The 21,058-nt window shown below is 30.1% G+C and overlaps 3 protein-coding genes across 7 annotated transcripts; all 3 read left to right on the forward strand.

Moving 5' to 3' along the window:
* Window positions 1-3,836: 3,836 nt before the first annotated feature.
* On the forward strand, window positions 3,837-10,338 carry LOC105766514 (probable hexosyltransferase MUCI70). Of its 4 annotated transcripts, none has more exons than XM_012585994.2 (10): window positions 3,837-3,970; window positions 4,623-5,168; window positions 5,336-5,620; window positions 5,957-6,170; window positions 6,344-6,453; window positions 6,541-6,740; window positions 7,635-7,738; window positions 8,370-8,557; window positions 8,673-8,872; window positions 9,915-10,338. In XM_012585994.2, the coding sequence occupies exons 2-10, from the start codon at window positions 4,895-4,897 to the stop codon at window positions 10,101-10,103; spliced, it is 1,764 nt and encodes a 587-aa protein (XP_012441448.1). In that variant the 5' UTR covers window positions 3,837-3,970; window positions 4,623-4,894; the 3' UTR covers window positions 10,104-10,338. The 4 variants fall into 4 exon arrangements, 3 of the variants coding, with proteins under 3 accessions (XP_012441448.1, XP_052486188.1, XP_012441453.1); XR_001125276.2 differs by having other exon boundaries at window positions 3,849-3,970; window positions 4,626-5,168; window positions 8,645-8,872; window positions 9,915-10,064; XM_052630228.1 differs by having other exon boundaries at window positions 3,852-3,970; window positions 4,626-5,168.
* Window positions 10,339-14,257: 3,919 nt separating this feature from the next.
* LOC105766523 (uncharacterized) lies at window positions 14,258-15,143 on the forward strand. Of its 2 annotated transcripts, none has more exons than XM_012586012.2 (2): window positions 14,258-14,393; window positions 14,467-15,143. In XM_012586012.2, the coding sequence occupies exon 2, from the start codon at window positions 14,513-14,515 to the stop codon at window positions 14,945-14,947; it is 435 nt and encodes a 144-aa protein (XP_012441466.1). In that variant the 5' UTR covers window positions 14,258-14,393; window positions 14,467-14,512; the 3' UTR covers window positions 14,948-15,143. The 2 variants fall into 2 exon arrangements, with proteins under 2 accessions (XP_012441466.1, XP_012441467.1); XM_012586013.2 differs by having other exon boundaries at window positions 14,267-14,393; window positions 14,480-15,143.
* Window positions 15,144-17,070: 1,927 nt separating this feature from the next.
* Window positions 17,071-18,590, forward strand: LOC105766524 (cytochrome c oxidase copper chaperone 1). Its single transcript, XM_012586014.2, has 2 exons — window positions 17,071-17,207; window positions 18,037-18,590. The coding sequence occupies exon 2, from the start codon at window positions 18,066-18,068 to the stop codon at window positions 18,303-18,305; it is 240 nt and encodes a 79-aa protein (XP_012441468.1). The 5' UTR covers window positions 17,071-17,207; window positions 18,037-18,065; the 3' UTR covers window positions 18,306-18,590.
* The last annotated feature ends 2,468 nt before the right edge of the window (window positions 18,591-21,058 follow it).

Here is a 21,058-nt window from a genome sequence, read left to right on the forward strand (position 1 = left end):
TTGAAGCAATAGGTACTTTTAGATTATTATTAAGGGTTAGATTTTATTTGGATTTGAACGAAACTTTGTTGTACCATCTTTTAAGCGAAACATGATTTCCATTTTAACATTGGACAAATTTGCTTACTAAAGTTCATTTGAAAATGGAAATTTTAGTCTATTTCATAATTCAAATTTGGTTTGTTTCGGTTCTTTCTTAGTTTATGATAGTCTATATTTACTTCATACTACTGTTTCATTTAATGAATCCTTGCAAACTATCTTAATAGGTAAGAGACACAAATTAACCCCCAAGAATTCAACTTCATTGTGGTACAAGAGATTAGGTTATATCTCCAAAAAGAGAACTGAGAGACTTGTGTCCGACTATATTTTTTTACCCTTTCGATTTTTTGGATAGTCTGAAAGATTTAAGGGTTAAAATATTTTTTTTAATCCAACTACTAAAATTGTTTTTTAAGATGTATAATACTTGTTCTTTGAGGATGTTGAGTTTTTTTTTCCTTAAAAAAAATACTCTCTTTAAAGCCACTTGCAAAAGAACTCTAAAAAGTAGTGACTTGAAAGAGAGCAATATTTTCTTATTTTAATATCTCACATGGTTAGCCGATTGGTTATAAAAGGCTAAAATGATTTTTCCTTAAATATATTTTTTAATTTTAGAGTTAGAACTAAATTGATAGATTTTATAAATATTGAAGGTTAAATTTATTGAATTTTAGAATTAAAACTAAAATGACAAATTTTGTAAAACATCTAGAGCTAATTTTATTGATTTTTTTTATATTTAGTCGATCATTGGCAATAGCAATTAAATGAATATGTTGAGGAATATCAACATCTTTTTCAAAGACAAAAAAAAAAAAAAACCTGCATTAACCCCTAACTTTTTTTTATTTTAATATTTCACATGGGTTAGCCATAGGGATGACAAAAAAAAAACCTAAATCTAACAGGTTTCGAGTCGATCCAACCTGATAGGGTTAGGTTTTTTTTCTCTTGAAGTTGGGGGTCAATGCAGGGCAAGTTAATTTTTAAAAATAGTTGGGTTGGATCGGGGTTGAGTTTAGAATGAAACTGCCCACCCCGCCTCAAGACATTTACAAAATTACCCTATATACATATATAATATTAATTAAATTAAAAATCCCTAAAATTTATCACTACTAGTCTCATTCTACCGCCTCTATACTAGTGCCCATTTACCCCTATAAAGGTTATTCCCCCACTTTCTATCTTAATTTAATAATTTATTAACATAATTTTTATTCCTTCCTTTTTCTTTTGTGCTATAATCACAACATGTGTGTGTAAATATACATTATTACACAACTCTAAAGATAAATCATTAAGCAAAACTGATAAGAAATAGTGTCAAAATCTTTCATTTAAAAAAAATTAATGAATCACAATTTTACAGAAAACTTAAAAATAAAATAAATAAAATCGGGTCGGACTGGATCAAAGTCAAGTATATTATTAATTTTCGGGTTCAGGTTCAAAGTGCGTTAAAATTTTTAAACTTGGGGTTGAGGTTGGAGCATGGCGGGAGGGCATCGAGTTGGATCAGGGCAGGCAAAAAACTGCCTTGCCTTGCCCCATTGCCATCACTAGTTAGTTGATATGTTATAAAGGCTAAAAATAAATTATTTTTAAAAAATATATATTTTAAAAAAAAATAGAGTTAGGACTAAATTGACAGGTTTTGTAAATATTAAGGGTCATATTTATTGAATTTTTAAATCTAGAACTAAAATAACAACTTTTGTAAACATTAAGGGCTAAATTTCTTGATTTTTTTATATTTAGGATCAAATTGAAAGAATGTGTAAACATTAGAGAGCTATTTTGTTACTAAACCAATAAAAAGGCTATATTAGCTCGAGTGACTAAATTTTTAATTACGAAAACTTTAGTGATTAAATTAAAAAATTAATAGTTGGGTGACCAAAATAGAATGAAAGACATAATTGAATGACCATGTTTATGGTTTACTCATAAAAAATTAATTTTCAACATATTCCAAGCCATTATTTCACAGAAAATTCTAAAAGATAGTTAATTTGCACATTTCAAAATATATAAGAGTTAATTTATCTATTTTTATTTTTTAAAACTGAAATACAATCTACTCCTAAGTATATAGAAATTGTGAAACTTTTACCTCCATATAATATTAAAAACATATTCTATAAAAATTAAAAAATTAAATTTAGCCACAAACATTTACATGTTTTGTCAAAATGACCCTGATTGTATTTCTGAGCCTTTTTTGGCCATCAACCTTTATTTTTTTTTCAAATTGCTTTTTTAACAGATTTGATGAAAGTATCGTCAAAAAAGTTAACGAGATGATGTGGAATTCCATATGTGGAATATTTTAATGAGATGTAATATATTACTTAGGTAGCCCAATAAAATAATTACAAGTAAAAATAATAAAATAAATAAATAATTCATGAAGTTAAAAATCAAAATAATTCATGAAGTTAGAAAACAACTCTTAATTTAAAGAAAATAAACGTAATTATCTAAAAAAGTTTCAAAATGAATGCACATTCAATATTTTCGTATAGATTACATCTCATTAAAATATTCCACATATGAAATTCTACATCATCCCATTAAATTTTTAATGGTACTTTCATCAAATCATTAAAAAAGTAATTTGAAAAAAAAATAAAGATTGATGACTAAAAGGGGCTTAAAAATACAATTAAGATCATTTTGACAAAACATGTAAATAATGTAGCCAAATTTATCATTAAGTTTTTTTTTTATCTACACTATCAATACTCAGTAAATGCCAATTCTTCATTGCTTAAAAAAACACTTCTGACTCTAAAAGTACTTTTGGAAGAAAATCTGTGAAGAACAAGCTACTTTTGGCTGAAATTTTTAATTTTTCAGAAGTGCTTTTCAAAAATACTTATGAAAAGGAGAAGTTAAAAATTTTAGCTTTTCCTCTCCCAAAAGTACTTTTGGTGCTTAAATATTTTTTCACCCCTCTAATAACATAGTACTTTCTTTTTTTTTCTTGGTGCTTAATTATAAATGTGTTAAAATCATTTATTAAAAATAAAAAATAATTTTAAAATATTAATTACAAATATTTAATGGTTATATTTAAATAATTAAAATATAGTTTATATATTCTAATTAAATTTTATAAATAATTAATATTTATTGCTTAAAATATTTAAAATTTATATTTAATATATTAAAATATTAACAACAAGTTATAATAATTTTTATATTCTTACTAAAATATAATAATATTAATTAATTTAAATATTATTTAAATGCATATTTGTTACTTGATAATAACATGTCTAAAATAAATATTTTATTTCTCAAAAGTACTTTTTGACAGCAATGCTAAACATTCAAATTTTAAATCAAACTTTTCAAAAACATTTCTCAAAAATATTTTTCCACAACACTTTTCAAAAGAAATGAAGAACTGGCACGTTTTAGTGGGTCTAGAAGCAGCAGGCATGTAACCTAACCTCTAAAACGGAAATTTATGATTTAGTCCCTTTAAGACCTGTAATTTTGTATATTAATACATCTTATTCTAGCTTGCACTTATTTTGGCATTTAAAAAAAACACATGTTTTAGAGCAGCCAATATCTAGATGCCAAGTGGTATCTGCAAAAGAATAAAATAGGAACATCCGCATTTGATTGCTCGCCGTCCGGACAGATTATCCACGTAAGATAAAATTGAATTCTTGTCCTAAAATCTCAGGTTTGTCTCGAGATCTTATTTATTTTACAAAAATAACCTAAATAAATAAATAATTAATTAAATTAAATTAAATTTTCGTTTTCCACCAACCTAAACACAGTCACCATCAGAAAACAAACTCAAATCATTCAACAGAAAATTAAAGAAGAAAAACAGAAAATAAAAAAAAAGTTCAGAATCATAAGAGGGACATACTTTTTTTTGTTGTTGTTGTTAAAGGTAAGTATTTTAATCACTCGTCTTTTGGTAATGCTTTTTCTTTCATTTTTTGGGGGTTTGATTTAGGTCTGGAATGAAAATTCCTGTAAATAGAATTCTTTCATTTAAACTGTGATTACAATTTTGTTTTGGGGGAGGAGTTTGGGTCTTACCCGTTTCCCCCTCATTTCATGGATTTAATAAATTGGATCATATTGGTTTTTGAGATGAAGTTTAGTGAAATTCAGAACCGGTAACTTTCAATACCATTTCTTTTATGTTTCTATGTTTAATAATTATTATTGGTTGGGTTGATAGAATTCCTTCGCATTGGTTTCTGAGATCAAGTTTACTGAAAAGGAATAATGGGTTTTTGTTATTTTAAGGATTGATGTAGAAAAAGTTTCAATTCTTGCTACATTGTTTTAGCAGAATTCAATCACTTTGGTTAAAGGAGCATTTTTTTTTTCCATTTTAATCTGGCATTAAGTTTGTGTATTTTCATGATTAGTGATTTTTTACTCAAAAATGGAGAATTGAGTCATTGGTTTTTGTTTATACAATCTGAAGTTCCTAAGTGCAAATATGGAAAAAGAAAATAGTTATAATCTTTGTTTAAAGTGTTTTGGAGAAAGAATTTTCTTACTTTTTCTTTTTTTTCATTCTGTAACAGAAGTTAATCACACTGGTTTTGGTGAACAGTTTGGAGTGTGAAGAGCTTTGGAGAGCTGTGTTTTTGGTATATATGTTTGATTTTTAGCCAATATTCGTAGTACTCTTTGTTTAAAATGGAGAATTGTGTTATTGGCTTTGCTTCTGAATTGCCATAGCAAGAAAAATGTTCCATTTTGTATAGTTTTTGGGAAGGACAATATTGTGGGTGGTTGAGTGAATGAGACTTTGAAAGGAAATGAGTGAGGAATTTGGGGTTGGATTTGAGATACAATGACTGGAGTGTCATTGGGTGTACGTATGTGGAGTTATGGGACATTGCCGGACATCAATGGTGTTATTCCTGGGGATGAAAAGTTATTGCAGTCCAAATCTTTGGTCAATGTACGAAAGAATTCAACCAAGATGTTTTCAGGTTTTAGAGAAAAGGAGAGGTCTCTCCCCTTGGTTTGGTGCCGGTGTCTTGGTTGTCGGAAGTTTTCCATGCTGCTTCTGATTGCCTTTGCCCTTTTGGTCTTTGTCTTGGGTTCTTTAGCAGTGGACAAAGGTTTGTCCCTTTTTCTGTTATTCTTGGTTCTAGGTTCTAATTGGATTCTTGGATCTTGATTGGTAAAGTGTTAAGTTTTGTGACTTTTATTTCTCAGCATGGTAATTTGATTGAAGCAATAATTATTCATATTTTCTGGTTTGTGTTTTGTATGATTGATGAACCAGAAACCATTAGTCTGAATGTTGATCAACAGATTGGAACTCTAAGCATGGTTCTTCCTTATGGGAATGGTGCCCCAAGCAATCCTGGAGCTTCATGGATCTTTGGCAAGAAAGATAAGCAGAAAGATGAAAATTATTTAGTGGCAAACATTCTGAACGAAGACGATGAAAATAGATTTCGAATTATTGGTTCCAAAGGTGCAAGTGTTTTACCATCAAACCATCCATGCGCGAAGTTCACATTTCCTCCTCCGCCTCCACCTAATCTTAGACGGATTGGACCTCGCCGTAAGTTTCAGTTCATTCTTCTTGTTCTCATCATCAGAGTGGCATTAAATATTGGAATTTGGCACTTGGATGTATTTTATTGTTTGTTTCTCACGAATGCATTAGATGCAGTAGTTCGAGACAGTAGGAAACATGTTTGTTTAAGAATAGCATAATATATTACCAGAAAACCATTGGATTTTTATTTCTGTGCCTTTTCTTTTTAAGATCATAATTACTATTGCACCAAAATTAACTGATCCAAGCATAATCATAAGAATGAAATAACATTTTCTTATCTTGTAATCAGTGTGTCAATTTGTTCGTCGCTTTTATTATTGCTCGTCCCTTTTTCAGCATGTACAGTATGTTACCTCCCTGTGGATCAGGCTATCGCTAGCATGCCAAGCTCCCCCTCAGCATCTCCAGTGCTTCAAAATTTGACATATGTTCACGAAGAAAATCCAATAAAAACTGAACCACATGGGGGCTCTGACTTTGGTGGATATCCTTCTATAAAGCAGAGAAGCAATTCCTTTGATGTAAAAGAGTCAATGACAGTGCATTGCGGGTAGGTTTCACTCTCCTTTAGCATATTCTATGTGGACATTTCAGGTTGATACTTGTGCAGTTCTCATGGCTTATATGGTGCATTTCAGTGATTCAATTAATAATTTTTCTTCATAATATGCCCTATTCCTCTAGTTTCTTTTTAATATTAGATTTATATACTTTCTCTGTCAGATTTGTTAAGCGAAGTAAACCAGGCCTGCAGACTGGTTTCGACTTTGATGAGTCTGACGTTGCAGAGTTGCAGCAGTTCCATGACATCATTGTTGCATCGGCCATATTTGGTACTTTTAGGTGTTCAAGCTTCCACAAAAGCTTCTTGCTTTTATGCATGATTGATCCTTATCATTGCTTTATTTATTTTTCTCTAGGGAACTATGATGTAATACAACAGCCCAGGAACGTTAGTGAAGAAGCAAAGAAAAATATTCCTTTTTACATGTTTATTGATGAAGAAACGGAGGCATATATTAAGAAAAAAAGTATTTTGGACAGCAGTAAAAGGGTGGGATTGTGGAGAATTGTTGTTGTCCGCAATGTTCCTTACAGTGATGCAAGACGTAATGGGAAGGTTAGCACACTTCAGTTTGGTTAGTTTGCACTTTGATTATATATATGTGTGTGTGAATTTATGTATGTATGTATGTATGTATATACGCACTTCTGATCACTACTTGGAATTTTGGCAATCTGATTCATGTTTGAGCATTCATGAGATCATTGAAACTTAGATTAGATATTTATTTCTTTTTCCTTTTTTCTTATATCAACAATATTAAATTCTGAATACATATGCAAGAAAGTAGGAATCACTATTGTTGAGTTCATTAAATCATTGTGCTTTTTGTGTATAACTTTACAATCTATTGCCTGGAATGTAAAGGCAGATTTTGCAATTTGATTCATTTGTATTCTTTTTTTCTCTAGGGTCTAGGCTGCTAGAAGCTTAACATTCATCGTGTCTTAGTGTATTTCATTTTGCAGTTTGCTGTTATATGTGTTTCAGTTTTGTTTGGTTGTAATAGATAAACTGGAAGACGCCCATATCTTTAGGTGCAGAGATGCCTTCATAATTTTTGAAACTAGTACAACTGAACGTAATTTGAAAGTTAGTCCCTTACAGTTTTAGCAACAATGGTGAACTTGTCCTATGGTAGTTGAATTCACTTTCAATTTCAGAGACTGGATTTCTTCTTATAAAGCTTTTTGGACACTGCCAGAGCAAGGATGAGAAGAAAAGAGGTGGGGAGGGGATCGGGTTGTTGATTCTCATTTTTGTCTCTGTTTTTCTTCTTCAAAATGGACATAAATTTTTTTACTTAAATTCAGAAATAAGTGTCATGACTAGGTTGTTCTTTGGTGACATTTCAGGAATAACTGGTGATTAATCCTTATCAGAAATTTCATAGGTTATCTACACTTAAAGGATTCTGAGTCTTTTTTACGTCACATGTATTTATGGCAGGTCCCGAAGCTTTTATTACATAGAATCTTCCCCAATGTTCGCTACTCTATATGGATTGATGGAAAGCTCCAGCTAGTTGTGGACCCTTACCAGATTCTTGAGAAGTAACCTTCATTTTGTGATTATATTTATATGCCACTGATTTTTAGAATTGGTTCTTAAATTAGATTATATGATTTCCTTTTTTTCATATGTACTGCATCTCTAAGTTATTATGAAACACCAGGGCTCATTGTCATTCAAGATTATTAACCAAAGTTTTGCTACATAGCTACTTAAGTATAACCATCACTGTGGTTTAATACTCTGTGTTAGTACAACGAGAGCATCTACAATGCAATCTCAAAATTATGATATCATATGTTGGTGATGCTATGGGAATGAACAGTTTGCTTCATCTTGTATTTGATATAAAGTCTTCATTAACCAAAAAGTTATGCGACTTTTGCTAGATTTATATCTTTGAACACTTATAAATGTTTGACATTATGATTTCTTGAGTTATTCTTTTGATTTAAGTATGGCAGAGAGAAAAGGCAGTACAACCCGAGGACTTAATTAAGGAAACTTGGTCCTTTATAAAGCTTTTGTAACTTAGTGAAGATGGTTAGTGAAGATGGCCTCCGGTTAGGCATAGTGATTTGCGGCAAGCATGCTTTAAAGTTGTCTTTAGATTTGAGGGTATAATTTAACTTTTATTTTTTCATTACCTTATTTGGTCATTTTTCTTCTTAGATTCTTGTGGCGCCAAAATGCTAATTTTGCAATCTCAAGACACTACAGACGGTTTGATGTCTTTGTAGAGGCTGAAGCAAATAAAGCTGCCGGAAAATATGATAATTCCTCGATCGACGAGCAGGTGGATTTTTATAAACAAGAGGGTTTGACACCATATTCTGAGGCCAAGTTTCCGATAACCAGTGGTACGTACGGTATTTTAGGCAATTACTAATATGCACACACCTTTTCCTTCTAAGATATTTCAACCATTTCTCTATTAAAAATTCTAGCCTTTTGGTGTGTGACTGATTTCTTCAGATGTTCCCGAAGGTTGTGTACTCATAAAGGAACATATTCCGATCACAAATCTGTTTACCTGCCTGTGGTTCAATGAAGTTGATCGTTTTACATCCAGGGACCAGTTAAGCTTTGCGATGGTAAGAGATAAAATAATGGCAAAAGTTGATTGGAATATCAATATGTTCTTGGATTGTGAAAGACGCAATTTTGTCGTACAGGTATAAATATATCTCTCTCTTTATTCAATATTGGCATATTAACTTGATAGGATTATGAATCTAGATCGTTAAAACTGATTTTTTATATTTTATTTTAACCCTCTATAATAGCTTTTCAGTTATAACAGAAACATCTATAGTTATGAAGGGTGTTCTTTACTAAATTAGTTCTCCATAACAACATATCGTCTAAATTTTTAAGTAAAACTATAGCTATTTCATATAAGCAAGCTATCAATTATCATTTATTAAATAAACATAATTTTAATTGAAACATTATTTCAATAAAATGATTAAATTTCATGTGAAGAAATTAATTAATCTTATTTTATAAAATGAAAATAATCTTCAATGAGTGGGATTAAAGATCTCAATTCAATAAACTATTAAGTTCTCTAATTAAATACTCTACTATGAATTTGGAACATCATAAATTTATAAATTGATTACTTGAATTCTATAACTTATGATAAATTAATTAATTTAATTTGATAAATCATTAATTAATTGAACTTGTTAGATTTATGAACTTTATAATTAATCACGTGAAAGAATGTAAAATAAAAGATGCATTCAAGCTACAATTCATGCACCTATTATACGTTTTTTATTTTGTTTTGATTCTACTTTCTTTCATTTTTTAATATAATTTTTACTTTCTTTATTTGAAGGAAATTGACTATATAAATTCTATAATAAACTTGCAACGATTTTCTCTCTATTACAGCATGCTGTTATAGGTGTATAACAGCCACCTCTCTGTAACAGACAAATGAGTTTGTTGTTGAGAGGGCTGACTGTATATTGTTATTCCAATTTTTTTCCAAGAGCGTTTGCAAAGAAGATTACATGCAAAGAAGAAGACATGTTTCAATTATCTTGCTATGTAAAAAATCATTTTATTAGTGCTTAATTAAAAAATTGAGGCTTTTGATTGGATACAACGAACATTCTCGATATGTATGTGCTTGGATGGGGGCATTTACAGTTCCGATAGGTGCAAGTAATCTTCTTCAAGTGATTTTTTCTTTTTTCTTAACAGACATACCATAGAGATTTATTGGAGCAAATGCCTCCACCAGTTGCTAATATGATTCGACGCCCTCCAGCTTTGCCTAGTATGCGTAGAAGAACACCAGGGAAGAGGATTACCAGACGGAGATCCAGTTCAAGGCGTCACCGTAAGGCTGCTACTGGTAATAGAGATCAGTTTCTTTTAAGTACTTTCTGAGCCAAAGGGGGGTGGGGAGTGGGGAAGGCAATGTAGCTTTCTTGTTTTCGTTTTTCTTGAACAAAATCAAATTGTTTCTGATTGTCATCACGGAGTAGTAATAGTTAGATGATTCTAGGATCATTTAAAGAGTAAATTGGTACTTCTTTTTTGTCTGAAATTTTGATATCTATTCTTTAATTGTTATACATCCTGATTGAGCTTAATCATACAAGCTGCTGTCATTTTCCTTGTATCTTTTGCATTCAACCTTGTTTGCCACTTCTTTGGGGGTCACGCCTTGCAATAATTTTCCATCTTGAACCCAAGGTTATACATTTGGTTGCAAGTGGAGAATAGAAAATGGGATGCAAATGATGAGATTTGTTGGACACCACTTGATTGTAATATTATGATCTTGTTTTGAAGGAAGTGAATTAAGAGTCTCCAGAAGGCAGATTTGATAATCTCTTGCTCATGCTAATATGCTGATAGACCATTGTAGAGTTTCCTGTAAAAGCCAGGCATAAATCTTGACCATTTTAGTCTATTCTTTCATTCACATGATCTAAAGGAGGTATATGACTACTATTTGATAAATTTACAAGGACTTCAGCCCAAAGTGGAAATCTTTATCCTTTTAAGGTTTCAGCATGATTTAGGCGATTGTTTTCGGAAGCAGGCTGGCAGATTGGATTGAGAATCAATGGGAGTATCGGTCGGTAGAGAAGAGTTAAATTGATTGACCAGCAAAATCGGTACGAATGGTTAAATTGGGCCAAAAAACTAGTTGAATTAATTTTCTTTACTTTTTTTATTTTTTTAATATTATAAATTTTTAATAATTTATTTGATTGAATCGATGACTTGACCAGTTAGACTACCGATTTAATTATGAAAAATTGATTTAGACGGCGAATAATTCATAGGAATACGCATATTTGGTAAAAATTGAAGGCTTAATATACCATTTTGTACATGAGTTTGACACTTTTTTTTAATGTGATACGTGTTATTTTTTAGCCCAATTTGGTACTTAATATTTGTCAAAATTATATATTTTTGCACCCAAAGATAATGGTGTCAACTTTTTAGTGTTTTATTTGGATTTTAGGGTTGATTTGATGAAAGTTAATTGCTAATATTATTAGGTTTGAATTTTCATGATTTTAATAGAATATATTCAATGGTAATTTTGAATTTATTTGATTTTGCATTTAATTTGTCAAATACGGTTCATGACTTAATTTCGATTTTAGGGTTAGTTTGATAAAAGCTAATTACAAAGCTAATTATGAATTTTCATCAAATCGAGTCTAAAACTCGGATTAAACACTAAAAAGTAAACACTTCTACCTTCAGTGTTAAAATCTATAATTTTGTCAAATACAACTACCATATAAAAAAAAACAATACAAGTACCACATTAAAAAAATGCAAACTCAGGTACCATAGTATTCATTAAACCAAAATTGGGATGCAATTGAACATGAGGTTTAGTTAATTGGTTGGTAATTCAACTTCAAAATGTAATAGATTTAGACTTTGATTCTTGGTGACTTAAAGCACTAAATTAATAAACCCAAACATTTTATTTACAAGAAAGCAAACATAATACGTCTTTGAATTTTAACCATTTTTATTTTTCTGACAAATTTTTGTAATGAGATTTCCTTTTCCTTAATTGGATGGTAAGCATACAAAGTCTTTGAGCTCAAGGTTCTATTATCTTATACATCTAAAGAAAAAGGGATAATCTTTGATTATGTTTATTTTTTCATAAAATTATGGACTTGTGTTACTCTATTTTCCCCCAAAATATTCGTATGTGATATTTTTAGACATCAAGTTTTTTTAGTTGATATCTTTATGTCTGTTTTATGGTTTATGTTCGAGGTTTATGGCTACTCCTCTCAACAATGTCGTCTCTAAGGTTCAAACTTAATTCTTCCATTTGAAAGTGCATTATATAACTTACCATTACACCTAACTACTTATTGATTATACTATGATTTTTTTTAAATGTATAAACATTTAAAATTTAAATATAAACCTATTAAATATATACAATATTATGGGTAAATTTCAATTTGATTCTTATATTTCTCTCAAATTTGAGATTTAATCTATATACTTTAATTTTGACATAATTTAATACTTTAAATTTTATAATGTCATTAGTTAGTCTAAATACTTTATTCTAATTAAAATGATGATGTGAATTTTAAGAATTGTTAGCATCGTTAAAATTCTTTATTAAATTCAGTCCGTTCAGATATTTTTTTTGTTATGTGGATACCAATTTTTTTTTCAATATGTCACACCAACATAGAAGAATTCTAACAATGTTAACATATGGACCTAAATTTTAAATTCGAAAAGTAGAGACTAAATTCCTAAAAATAAAAGTATGTAGATTAAAATCCAAATATACAAACAATACAAAAATTTTGAGCGAATTGTAACCTTTAAATTTTTACACTATAGTTTAGTTAAGAAATAAATAATTATGCTAGTACAAAATCTTTAACATTCGTTAGACCGAGTGACACTATTAATTGGTAATGATGAAATAGAAAAGATAAAAGTATTATGGAGACCATTGTATTAGAAGTCAGATTGTATTTTGCCTTTCTACTAAAAATGGTTAAATTAATCTCTGTACATTAAATTAAAGAACAAATTTATCCTTTCTATTAAATTTTTTATCCATTTGTACTAGTAAAAACTGACATGACTGATAGAATAACTCGACAATAACACATGACGTACCATGTGTACCTCATGTTGACGTACAAATACTAAATTTTAACAACAGAAATAGATAAAACTTTTAACAATTTTAAAATAAAAAGAATAAAATATAATCTAAAGTAGTGCAAATAAGCCAAAAAGTATCTAACATGGTGACCCATTACTCTATAAATTAGGGACCAATCAACCAATCACATCTCCCCTATTCAAGATATTAAAAGAAAGCAGCACTTTTAGGTAGAAAATTTTATTAGCATTCATCAATAGGCCAAGACAATGTGTAAAAGCTTTGGCCCCACTTATCCAATTCCATATATAATAAACATTAGGACAACATATCTCACCATTATTGTAATTATTGTGGAAAAGGAAAAAAAGGTTTTCACCCATCACTTCATACCCCACCTATGTTTCAAGTCTCTTTGCAGAATTTGGAAGTAACCCAAAACATAGAAACATGACATTTTATGCCATTGATTGAGTATGGAAAGTAAGCAATCTCTCAATTCTATTAATAGTTTTTATTTATTTATTTATATCCAAATAAAATCTCTTGTAAAATAGTCAAAATTATATTTATTTGGACAGTTGGATGCTTGGCTTGATTTCCATCCACTATAAAAAGGTATTATAATAAATATAGCCCTTAACATTTACATGTTCTGTCAATTTAGTTTGTATTCCTTTTTTTATTTAAATTTGACTCAACCTGTAAAAAGAATGGATTTCTTTTTTATAACAAAAATATTTTAATTTTTTAAATATGACAGCCTGCATGACAATTCAGTGTACTTTATGTTTATTTATTTTTATATATTTTTTGAATAGTTTTATAAAATTTAAAATATTTCTTGATGTGTCATATGAGATAAATAGTGTCATATCAGTATAAAGTACACGTGCACTGAACAAGTTCTTCTCAGGAAATCTATCGGAATGGACCAAGGCTAATTTGGATAACGCAGGTTGGAGGTTGAGGAATGGGGTTCTATGGCCAACCCTTTTCGGGTTGCTAGCATGGCGTATATAGAATATAAATCTTTGTCTTTCAGGATATTTCTTGGAATTTTTTAGAAACTATTAAGATTTTGTTATGTTGGGCAATACAATATAACTTAGCACAAAGTTGGGGTCAAGTAGCGAGAATAACTTAGATAATGAAGGTATTTTAGGAAATTATACGAACGATAGGAGTAATGAATGATAAGTCTAGGGAATTAGTTTAATTAGGTATTTTTTACACCAAAAATAATAATTAAAAGATTAATATTTTCGTCAGTGTTCATTAAAAAAACTATTTCACTATTTTTGGAAGGTTAATAGTTAAATTTAATTTCAAAAAAAATAAGGATCAAATTAATAAAAATATAAACATTAAGGGTAAAATTTGTAATAAGCACCTTTTTGCTTCTTCCATTCCATCCAGTCCCTTTTAATTCCAAAATCTCAGCTCTGGGGTCAGTGTTTTGGATCCAAACTTCCATCTTATTTACAAAAAAAAAATGGCTCGAGAATCGAGATCATGCACCAATCATTGAATCAAATACTCGAATACCAGTAAGTTTTTTTTTTTCTGTTTCTTTTTTACATATAGATCATGTCTTACAAAGTTTTCTAATCATTGAATCAGTTCTTGGTTAAAGAAAAGGAAAGGTTTCCTTTAGTTTCTTTGATCAATGAGCTTACCAGGGTTCTTCAGTATCTGTATGCTCCAATCCATAGTCGCTATTACTTGTGGAGCTTTAATGATGTTTTACACTAAGGAAGTCACAGTTTTGGGTCACGGTCGTGAAATAGCAAGCAAGCTGCAAGGTTCAACGCCTCATGATCAACTCTTGATCCAAACCTCAGAATCCTTTTCTGGGTTGCTTTTGTTCACTATTGGTTTTGTGTTGTTCATGGTGGCATTCGTTAAAGATGGAGAGTTCCAAAGCTTCTTTGCTAAAGGGTGTGTGTTAGTTCATGTTTCTATGGCTATTTGGAGAGTTTGTTTTGAAGGAAAACTTCTGGGTTTTGGTCATGAATGGCTTAGACAAGCTCTTGGGGATATTGCTTTGGCACTTTCTTGGGTTTTCCTTCTGGTGTGTTCATGGAGGGAAAAATATGATTAGTTTGATTGAAAAACAGAATAAATTGTATGTTCATAGTAGTGGGGATTTCTGGAAGAATTTCAATCCAAACTGATAAAATCTGAATCTAAATTGCAATAGCATGTGTTTCTGGTTAGATTTCATGTATAGCTACACTTTTTTAGTGGGTGAAATTGATCTTGGGCAAGGTTAATCTAATCTAACTTTTATTTATTTATTTGGATTTGTGTCAATTTCATGTCCATAATGTTTTGAGTTCTTTATTTTGGTTCAAGTTTCTTTAGGAAGGGTTGAATTATTATAAATTTGGATCATGTTGGGTTTGAATAATTTTGGTTATTTATTTGGGTTTATTTAAATTTAGAGTTATTTCGTGTCTGTCTGAATCAATTTAGATTTGAATGATTGTATGGGTTTAAGTTGTTACTTTTTTATAATCAAATAAAGTCGGGTCAAATTTATATTTAACTTAATTAAATAAAAGATTTCAATTCGGATCAGAAATGATTAATCTATATACCAAAAATAGATCATAGTATCATATTGTGATGATTATTTAAATAAGTTAAAAAGGGGATCTTAGATTGTCTTACTTGATTCTTGCATAAGGTAAGGAAAATGCTTGAGTTGAAAGAAAAATGCAAAGGAATGTGATATGAGGTTGCCATGTTTGCTTTTATTGCAATGCTGAGAAAATGCTTTTCATGGCTCAATGTATTTTAACGTAAACCAATAATTTCCATGTAATTTTATGATTGTTAGAAAAAATTTTCGCAAAATAAATAAATAAAAGATATTTTAGTATGATAAATTTGAACAATTAATTTATTTATTTAGTTCCTAAAATTATTATTTTAGAAAATTTTTAAATTTTTAACTTTTTTACATATTGTTTAAATTTTTTAAAATTATTATAGTTTTTTAAAATATAAAATTTGAAATTTTTATAAATATTTTGAATTTTAAAAATATTCTGATATTTTTTATAATTTTTTGATAGAGACTAATTTGTTCATTTTCAAAATTGACAAGGTCCAAAGGATATTTATACCAATCTATTGTTCAAATTATTCGAATTGTAAAATTCAACTTGATTCGAACTTGAAACTCGAAACTCGAATTACTTATTCGAGTTGACTCGAATAACTTGAAATTTAAAATTTTTATTTTTTAAATTAAATCGAGTTTTACTTACCTCTATTTTAGATGATTCCATACAAAAAAAATCCAACATATTTGGGATACTAACATATGGATAACATTGAATTAAAAAGAAATAAAGCTTAAGATTTAAAATATTGACTTTACATTATAAAATTGTTTCATATATTAGTAAAGATTAAACTCCGAATATAATTATTTTATTTGAATTTAGTAAAAAATTCTTTTCTTATTAATTTTATTTTAAATAGTTTTATATAAAAGTTAAATTTTGAATATTTTAATTTTAATAAAATAACTACGTGATTATTTCAAAATAAAATCAACTTAATATTTTCACATTAAATGATATGTAACTATTTACTTATCATATTCAACGCTTTTTGTTGAAAATTTTTATTAAGTAAAAAGTTAATATACTTATCAAACCTAATTAAAAATTCAATGTTGATTTTTTTTCAATAAAATGGGAAGTTTCATTGATTTATCGATCACACTCTAAAATGCAATAATTAAAACGATTCGTTTATATATTTCATAAAAACATGAAATCAAAGTAGCTGGAAGACATGAAAATAAGGGATCATTTCAAAAATTTTAACTAAACAATTCGTGTATATATTTCACGAATAAATGTAGGATAGCTATCTGAATGCTCACTTGGGTTAGTAGGGAGTCTGCTATATAGACATTATCGAATAACATAATGTTATGAGAAATATGAATAAAAGATTTCGAGAAAATTAGTATTTTCCGAATTATATGAAGCGATTAAGCAAACGACAAATCAATGGGTATTTGTATTTTCAATTATATTAAATTGAATACTTATTATATTAATATTGTTAAATTATTATTTATTTCCAAATAAAAATTGCATTGTTCAAATTTTTTTTTTTGCCTAAATATCATTGGAAACAATGTGGGATGAGCATTTCCAATTTTACTTTTCTTAGGAATAATAATTTTCAACCAATAAAAAGGTCTGACCCGACCCGACATCAACGTGGCCTGCTTTTAAACCGTAAAACCGAATCACTTTTCTTCCTTTGTTGCCTCCCTTAAAACCTCTGGAAAACCCCTCACCTGGTTGCCGGCTCCGTTTACTAAAAATTCAAAGGTAAGCTCTTCTTTTTATGAATTATCTTTTGTTTTTCTATCTATTTCTTGATTCGCTAGAGGCAAATGATTAAACTACAGGAAACAAAAGGAAAAAGATAAAAACTTGTAGAGAAAAAAGATTAAATTTTTATCATTGGAAAGTGTTTATTTGTTTGATTCATGTCATTTTCTGTCTGGGTTTTTGTTTTTCTGATGAATTATGGCTGCTTTTCCCTTTTTTTTTTTGATGAAAATTGGCTATGTTTTTTTGACTAAACTTTAGCGAGGATCAAGGTGGAGCTTGATCTTGATTTTACTGTTAAGTTGCCCGAAAATTGGGTTAATTCGAAAAATGGTTTGGTTAAGGGTAGATGAAATAATTCAGTTAATGCCTATTCGTTTACTGTTTTATCCGAATTATACATATGAACACCTAAATTGGCACTTTAAACTTTTCAAGAACCTTTTCTTGCTTTCTTGAGTGATGGCCTGTTTTTAGCTGTTCACATAAATTTGTGATGTTCTTATCGAATTCAGTTCAAATCATACTAGATAAATTGGATTTGTGATTGTTATGCGCTTTCTTTCAGTATCAATTACGGATGGTATAAAATGTATAAATGCTGATATTGGTAGTTGAATGATCAAAAACAAAAAAGTAATAGACATTATCTGCAGTTTTTTGGTTGTGATAAGATTCATGTTGTCATGGCCTAAGCTGTTCTTCGTTGTCTTTTTTGATGAAATTACTTCATTGTGCTTAGTGGCACTTCATTATGCTTAGTGACACTTCCTTGTTCTTCTGCTTTCTTGTGATATGTTTTTCTCTTTCTTGATTTCCGTAACAGTATCTTACGTTTGCTTACTGTCCAACACAATGGATGAGTTGCCAACACAAAGCACATCTGCCTTGGCCTTGCCTCGCTTACAGCTAAACCGGGGATCAACAACGGCAACATCTGGTCCAGAATCAAAGCCAAAGAAGAAAATTTGCTGTGCTTGCCCCGAGACAAAGAAGCTGAGAGATGAATGCATTGTGGAGCATGGTGAAGAAGCTTGTGCAAAATGGATAGAGGCTCATCGTATATGCCTTCGTGCAGAGGGCTTCAATGTTTGAAATTGGTATTCGAAGTTCATAGAATGAAAACAATTTGAGGTACAAACTATTATTAGAGGATTAAACAGATATGATTTGACAAAAAAGAATCCAGAAATAAAAAGAAAGCTTTATCCTAAATTGTTCATTTTTTTTTTTTGTATTTTTCTTTTTTATGAGGTTATTTACCTCTAATAAATGAATTGAAACATCTGGAATACTTCTATGAATCATGATAGGATAGAGCGAAATTCTGTATGCCTTGGTTCCTTGAGTAAACATTTCCCCTTCTGTACTTCTCTATTAGCTGACTCTCGTATTCAATTTCTATTACTACTTGTGTTATTGTGTAACCTATGTTGGTAAAAATTTTGACCAAAGAAGATTGTACAAACTTAAGATTTGCTTTGTAGGGTAGAAAGAAAATCAACAAGATGAAAAATTGGAGGAGAAAACGTATATATTATATATATATATATATATATATTTCCCTTGTTATGCTTGGTAGGAAAGGATGAAAAAAAATCTTTCCATTCATTACTTAGTAGAGTTGAAAACTGAGCGGAAAAAAATTTTAAAAGTAGGATAATTTTGTAAAATTCACCTTTGATTTCAACCTTTCTCATTTTCTCTTCGCTTATCATTTCAATTTGGAATGATTCATTTGTATGCATTAAGAACGAAAATGATCATCTTTCCTATTTTTCTTCCACTTGTTATTTATACTAAGTACACTTGATATTTATTTTCTTTCCACTTTCAATTCCTCTTTCCTTCCTCCCACTTTTCCACTCAATCAAGCACATCCTTAAGCTTTGCTTTCTAAGATGAAAAGAAAGTTGGAAAGACGAAAAATTGAAGTGGAAAAGTGGAAAGATAGCAAATATGTATATTCTTTCCATTGGTGTGCTGGGTGGAAAATATGGAAAATTTGAAAGAAAAAGTAATTTTCTTTCCATTCATTGCTTGGTAGAGTTAAAAAATGAGAGAAAGAAAATGAAAATTATAAGAAATGTATAATTTTGAACACTTAACTTACTTCTCTCTCGTTTTCTCCTCTTATTATTCCAATTTGGAATGATTTGTTTTCATACATTAAAATGAAATGAAAAATGATCATCTGTCCTATATTCTTTCTTCTCACTTTTCTTTCCTACCAAGCACACTTAAAAGATTATTTTCTTTACTCTTTTCCATTGTCTTCTTCCACTCTTCCTCCCTTCGCTTGTCCATTCAATCAAGCACACCCTTAATGCTAGAATGGCCTTAGTGCTAGAATGGCATCTTGGTGACAACTTAATTGATAATGAAGGCCAACATGGGGAATAAATTCTTGTGGTTTTCGTTTTCCTTTATATCTTTATGTTTGAATTGTTTTCCTTTGTAGAAAAGCATAAAAAAAGTAATGAACATAATTGTTAGGATTGAGCTATTCTCTTTGTCAAACTACCCGGTGTTCTAGTTCCTTTTTGTTCTCTGTAAGATAAATCTCTGCATATTGCTAGTCGCCTGGAACAATGAACAGCTTTAGCTTATTAATATTCAGGGTGTAGCATTTTCCTGCGTTGCACTCTGCAACTGCAGTGATTATAAGTCCGGTAATGACTTGATCAGTTTGATATATGGAGCTACCATTTGAAAGTTGAAAGGCTGCTTTGTTGTTGATATCCAAATGCAGTTTAGAGTCGAGACAGAAGATTTATACTAATAATAATTCATTAATCAGACAAAGGCCATTGACATGGCCATTCCATCATTGTATAAAATGAGAGACATAGACAAACATCGGACAGATAGACAAGAAAACACACTCAAACTACAACAAAAGACACAAATTATTCAACCCAACTTTTATTCTTTTTAGGTCCCAAACTTCATCATTCTATATGTCTGCTTAGTGACTGCCACATGTGCAGTTTGTGCAGCTGCAGCTAGTTCCGCACTTGCACTTGCCATCGTTCTCTGCCAGAGGCTCGACCAGTACAGTGCTGATGTAGCTGCACAGAAATGAAACGACAGGTTATATTTAGCATATGTGACTGCAACTTTAAACTTAATTCTCAATTTTCAACCGTGCAAGCAATTCCTTTTTTTGCTTCTCTAGGTAAGTAAATGATAAATAAGAGACGAAAGTACTGATGCATGCATGTAGCAGATCATGCATCAGACAAGTTTTTTATTGCTTGTTTGAAAAATTCTCAGGGATGGTTCTGATGTTATTTGATAGCTGCATGCGAGAAGTTGTGTATGTTGGTTTGTTTCTTTGCAGATATCTGTCTTTGAGGATCAGAAAATATACCTCTCCTCAGTCTCAATGACCAAGCTGTTTCCTTTCTTCCTGTAAGCATAGGAAAAAAAAAGCCTTTAGTTTCAATGAATATTGATTGCAAATTCATGCTCTTAGTTACAACAAGCTTATTAAACAAAGCAGTTAGCTATGTTTATCCATTTCGGATATACCGGGTAACATAGGATCTCCTTGAGGAAACATGGGATCATAAATACTTTTGAAAAGCTTTGTCCAGCATAATGGTGACATACATGCAGTAATGTGCGGCTATAAATCATGCAGAACTAAAAAAACAACATAATCTCAAATCACACACAACACAAGAAACTGCCGGAAAGTTCCATCTTGGATGGATGATTATGGATTACTTACACGCACTGGCTTTTGTCAGAGCAATCGCAGTTGCCGCACTTGTCAGCCATGGTGAATTTGAGAGATTTGAGAACTAAAAAGTTTGTTTAGTTTCTAAAGTAGTTAGCTAACT

This window comes from Gossypium raimondii, chromosome 5 (assembly GCF_025698545.1).
Source record: "Gossypium raimondii isolate GPD5lz chromosome 5, ASM2569854v1, whole genome shotgun sequence".
Lineage (NCBI taxonomy): Eukaryota > Viridiplantae > Streptophyta > Magnoliopsida > Malvales > Malvaceae > Gossypium > Gossypium raimondii.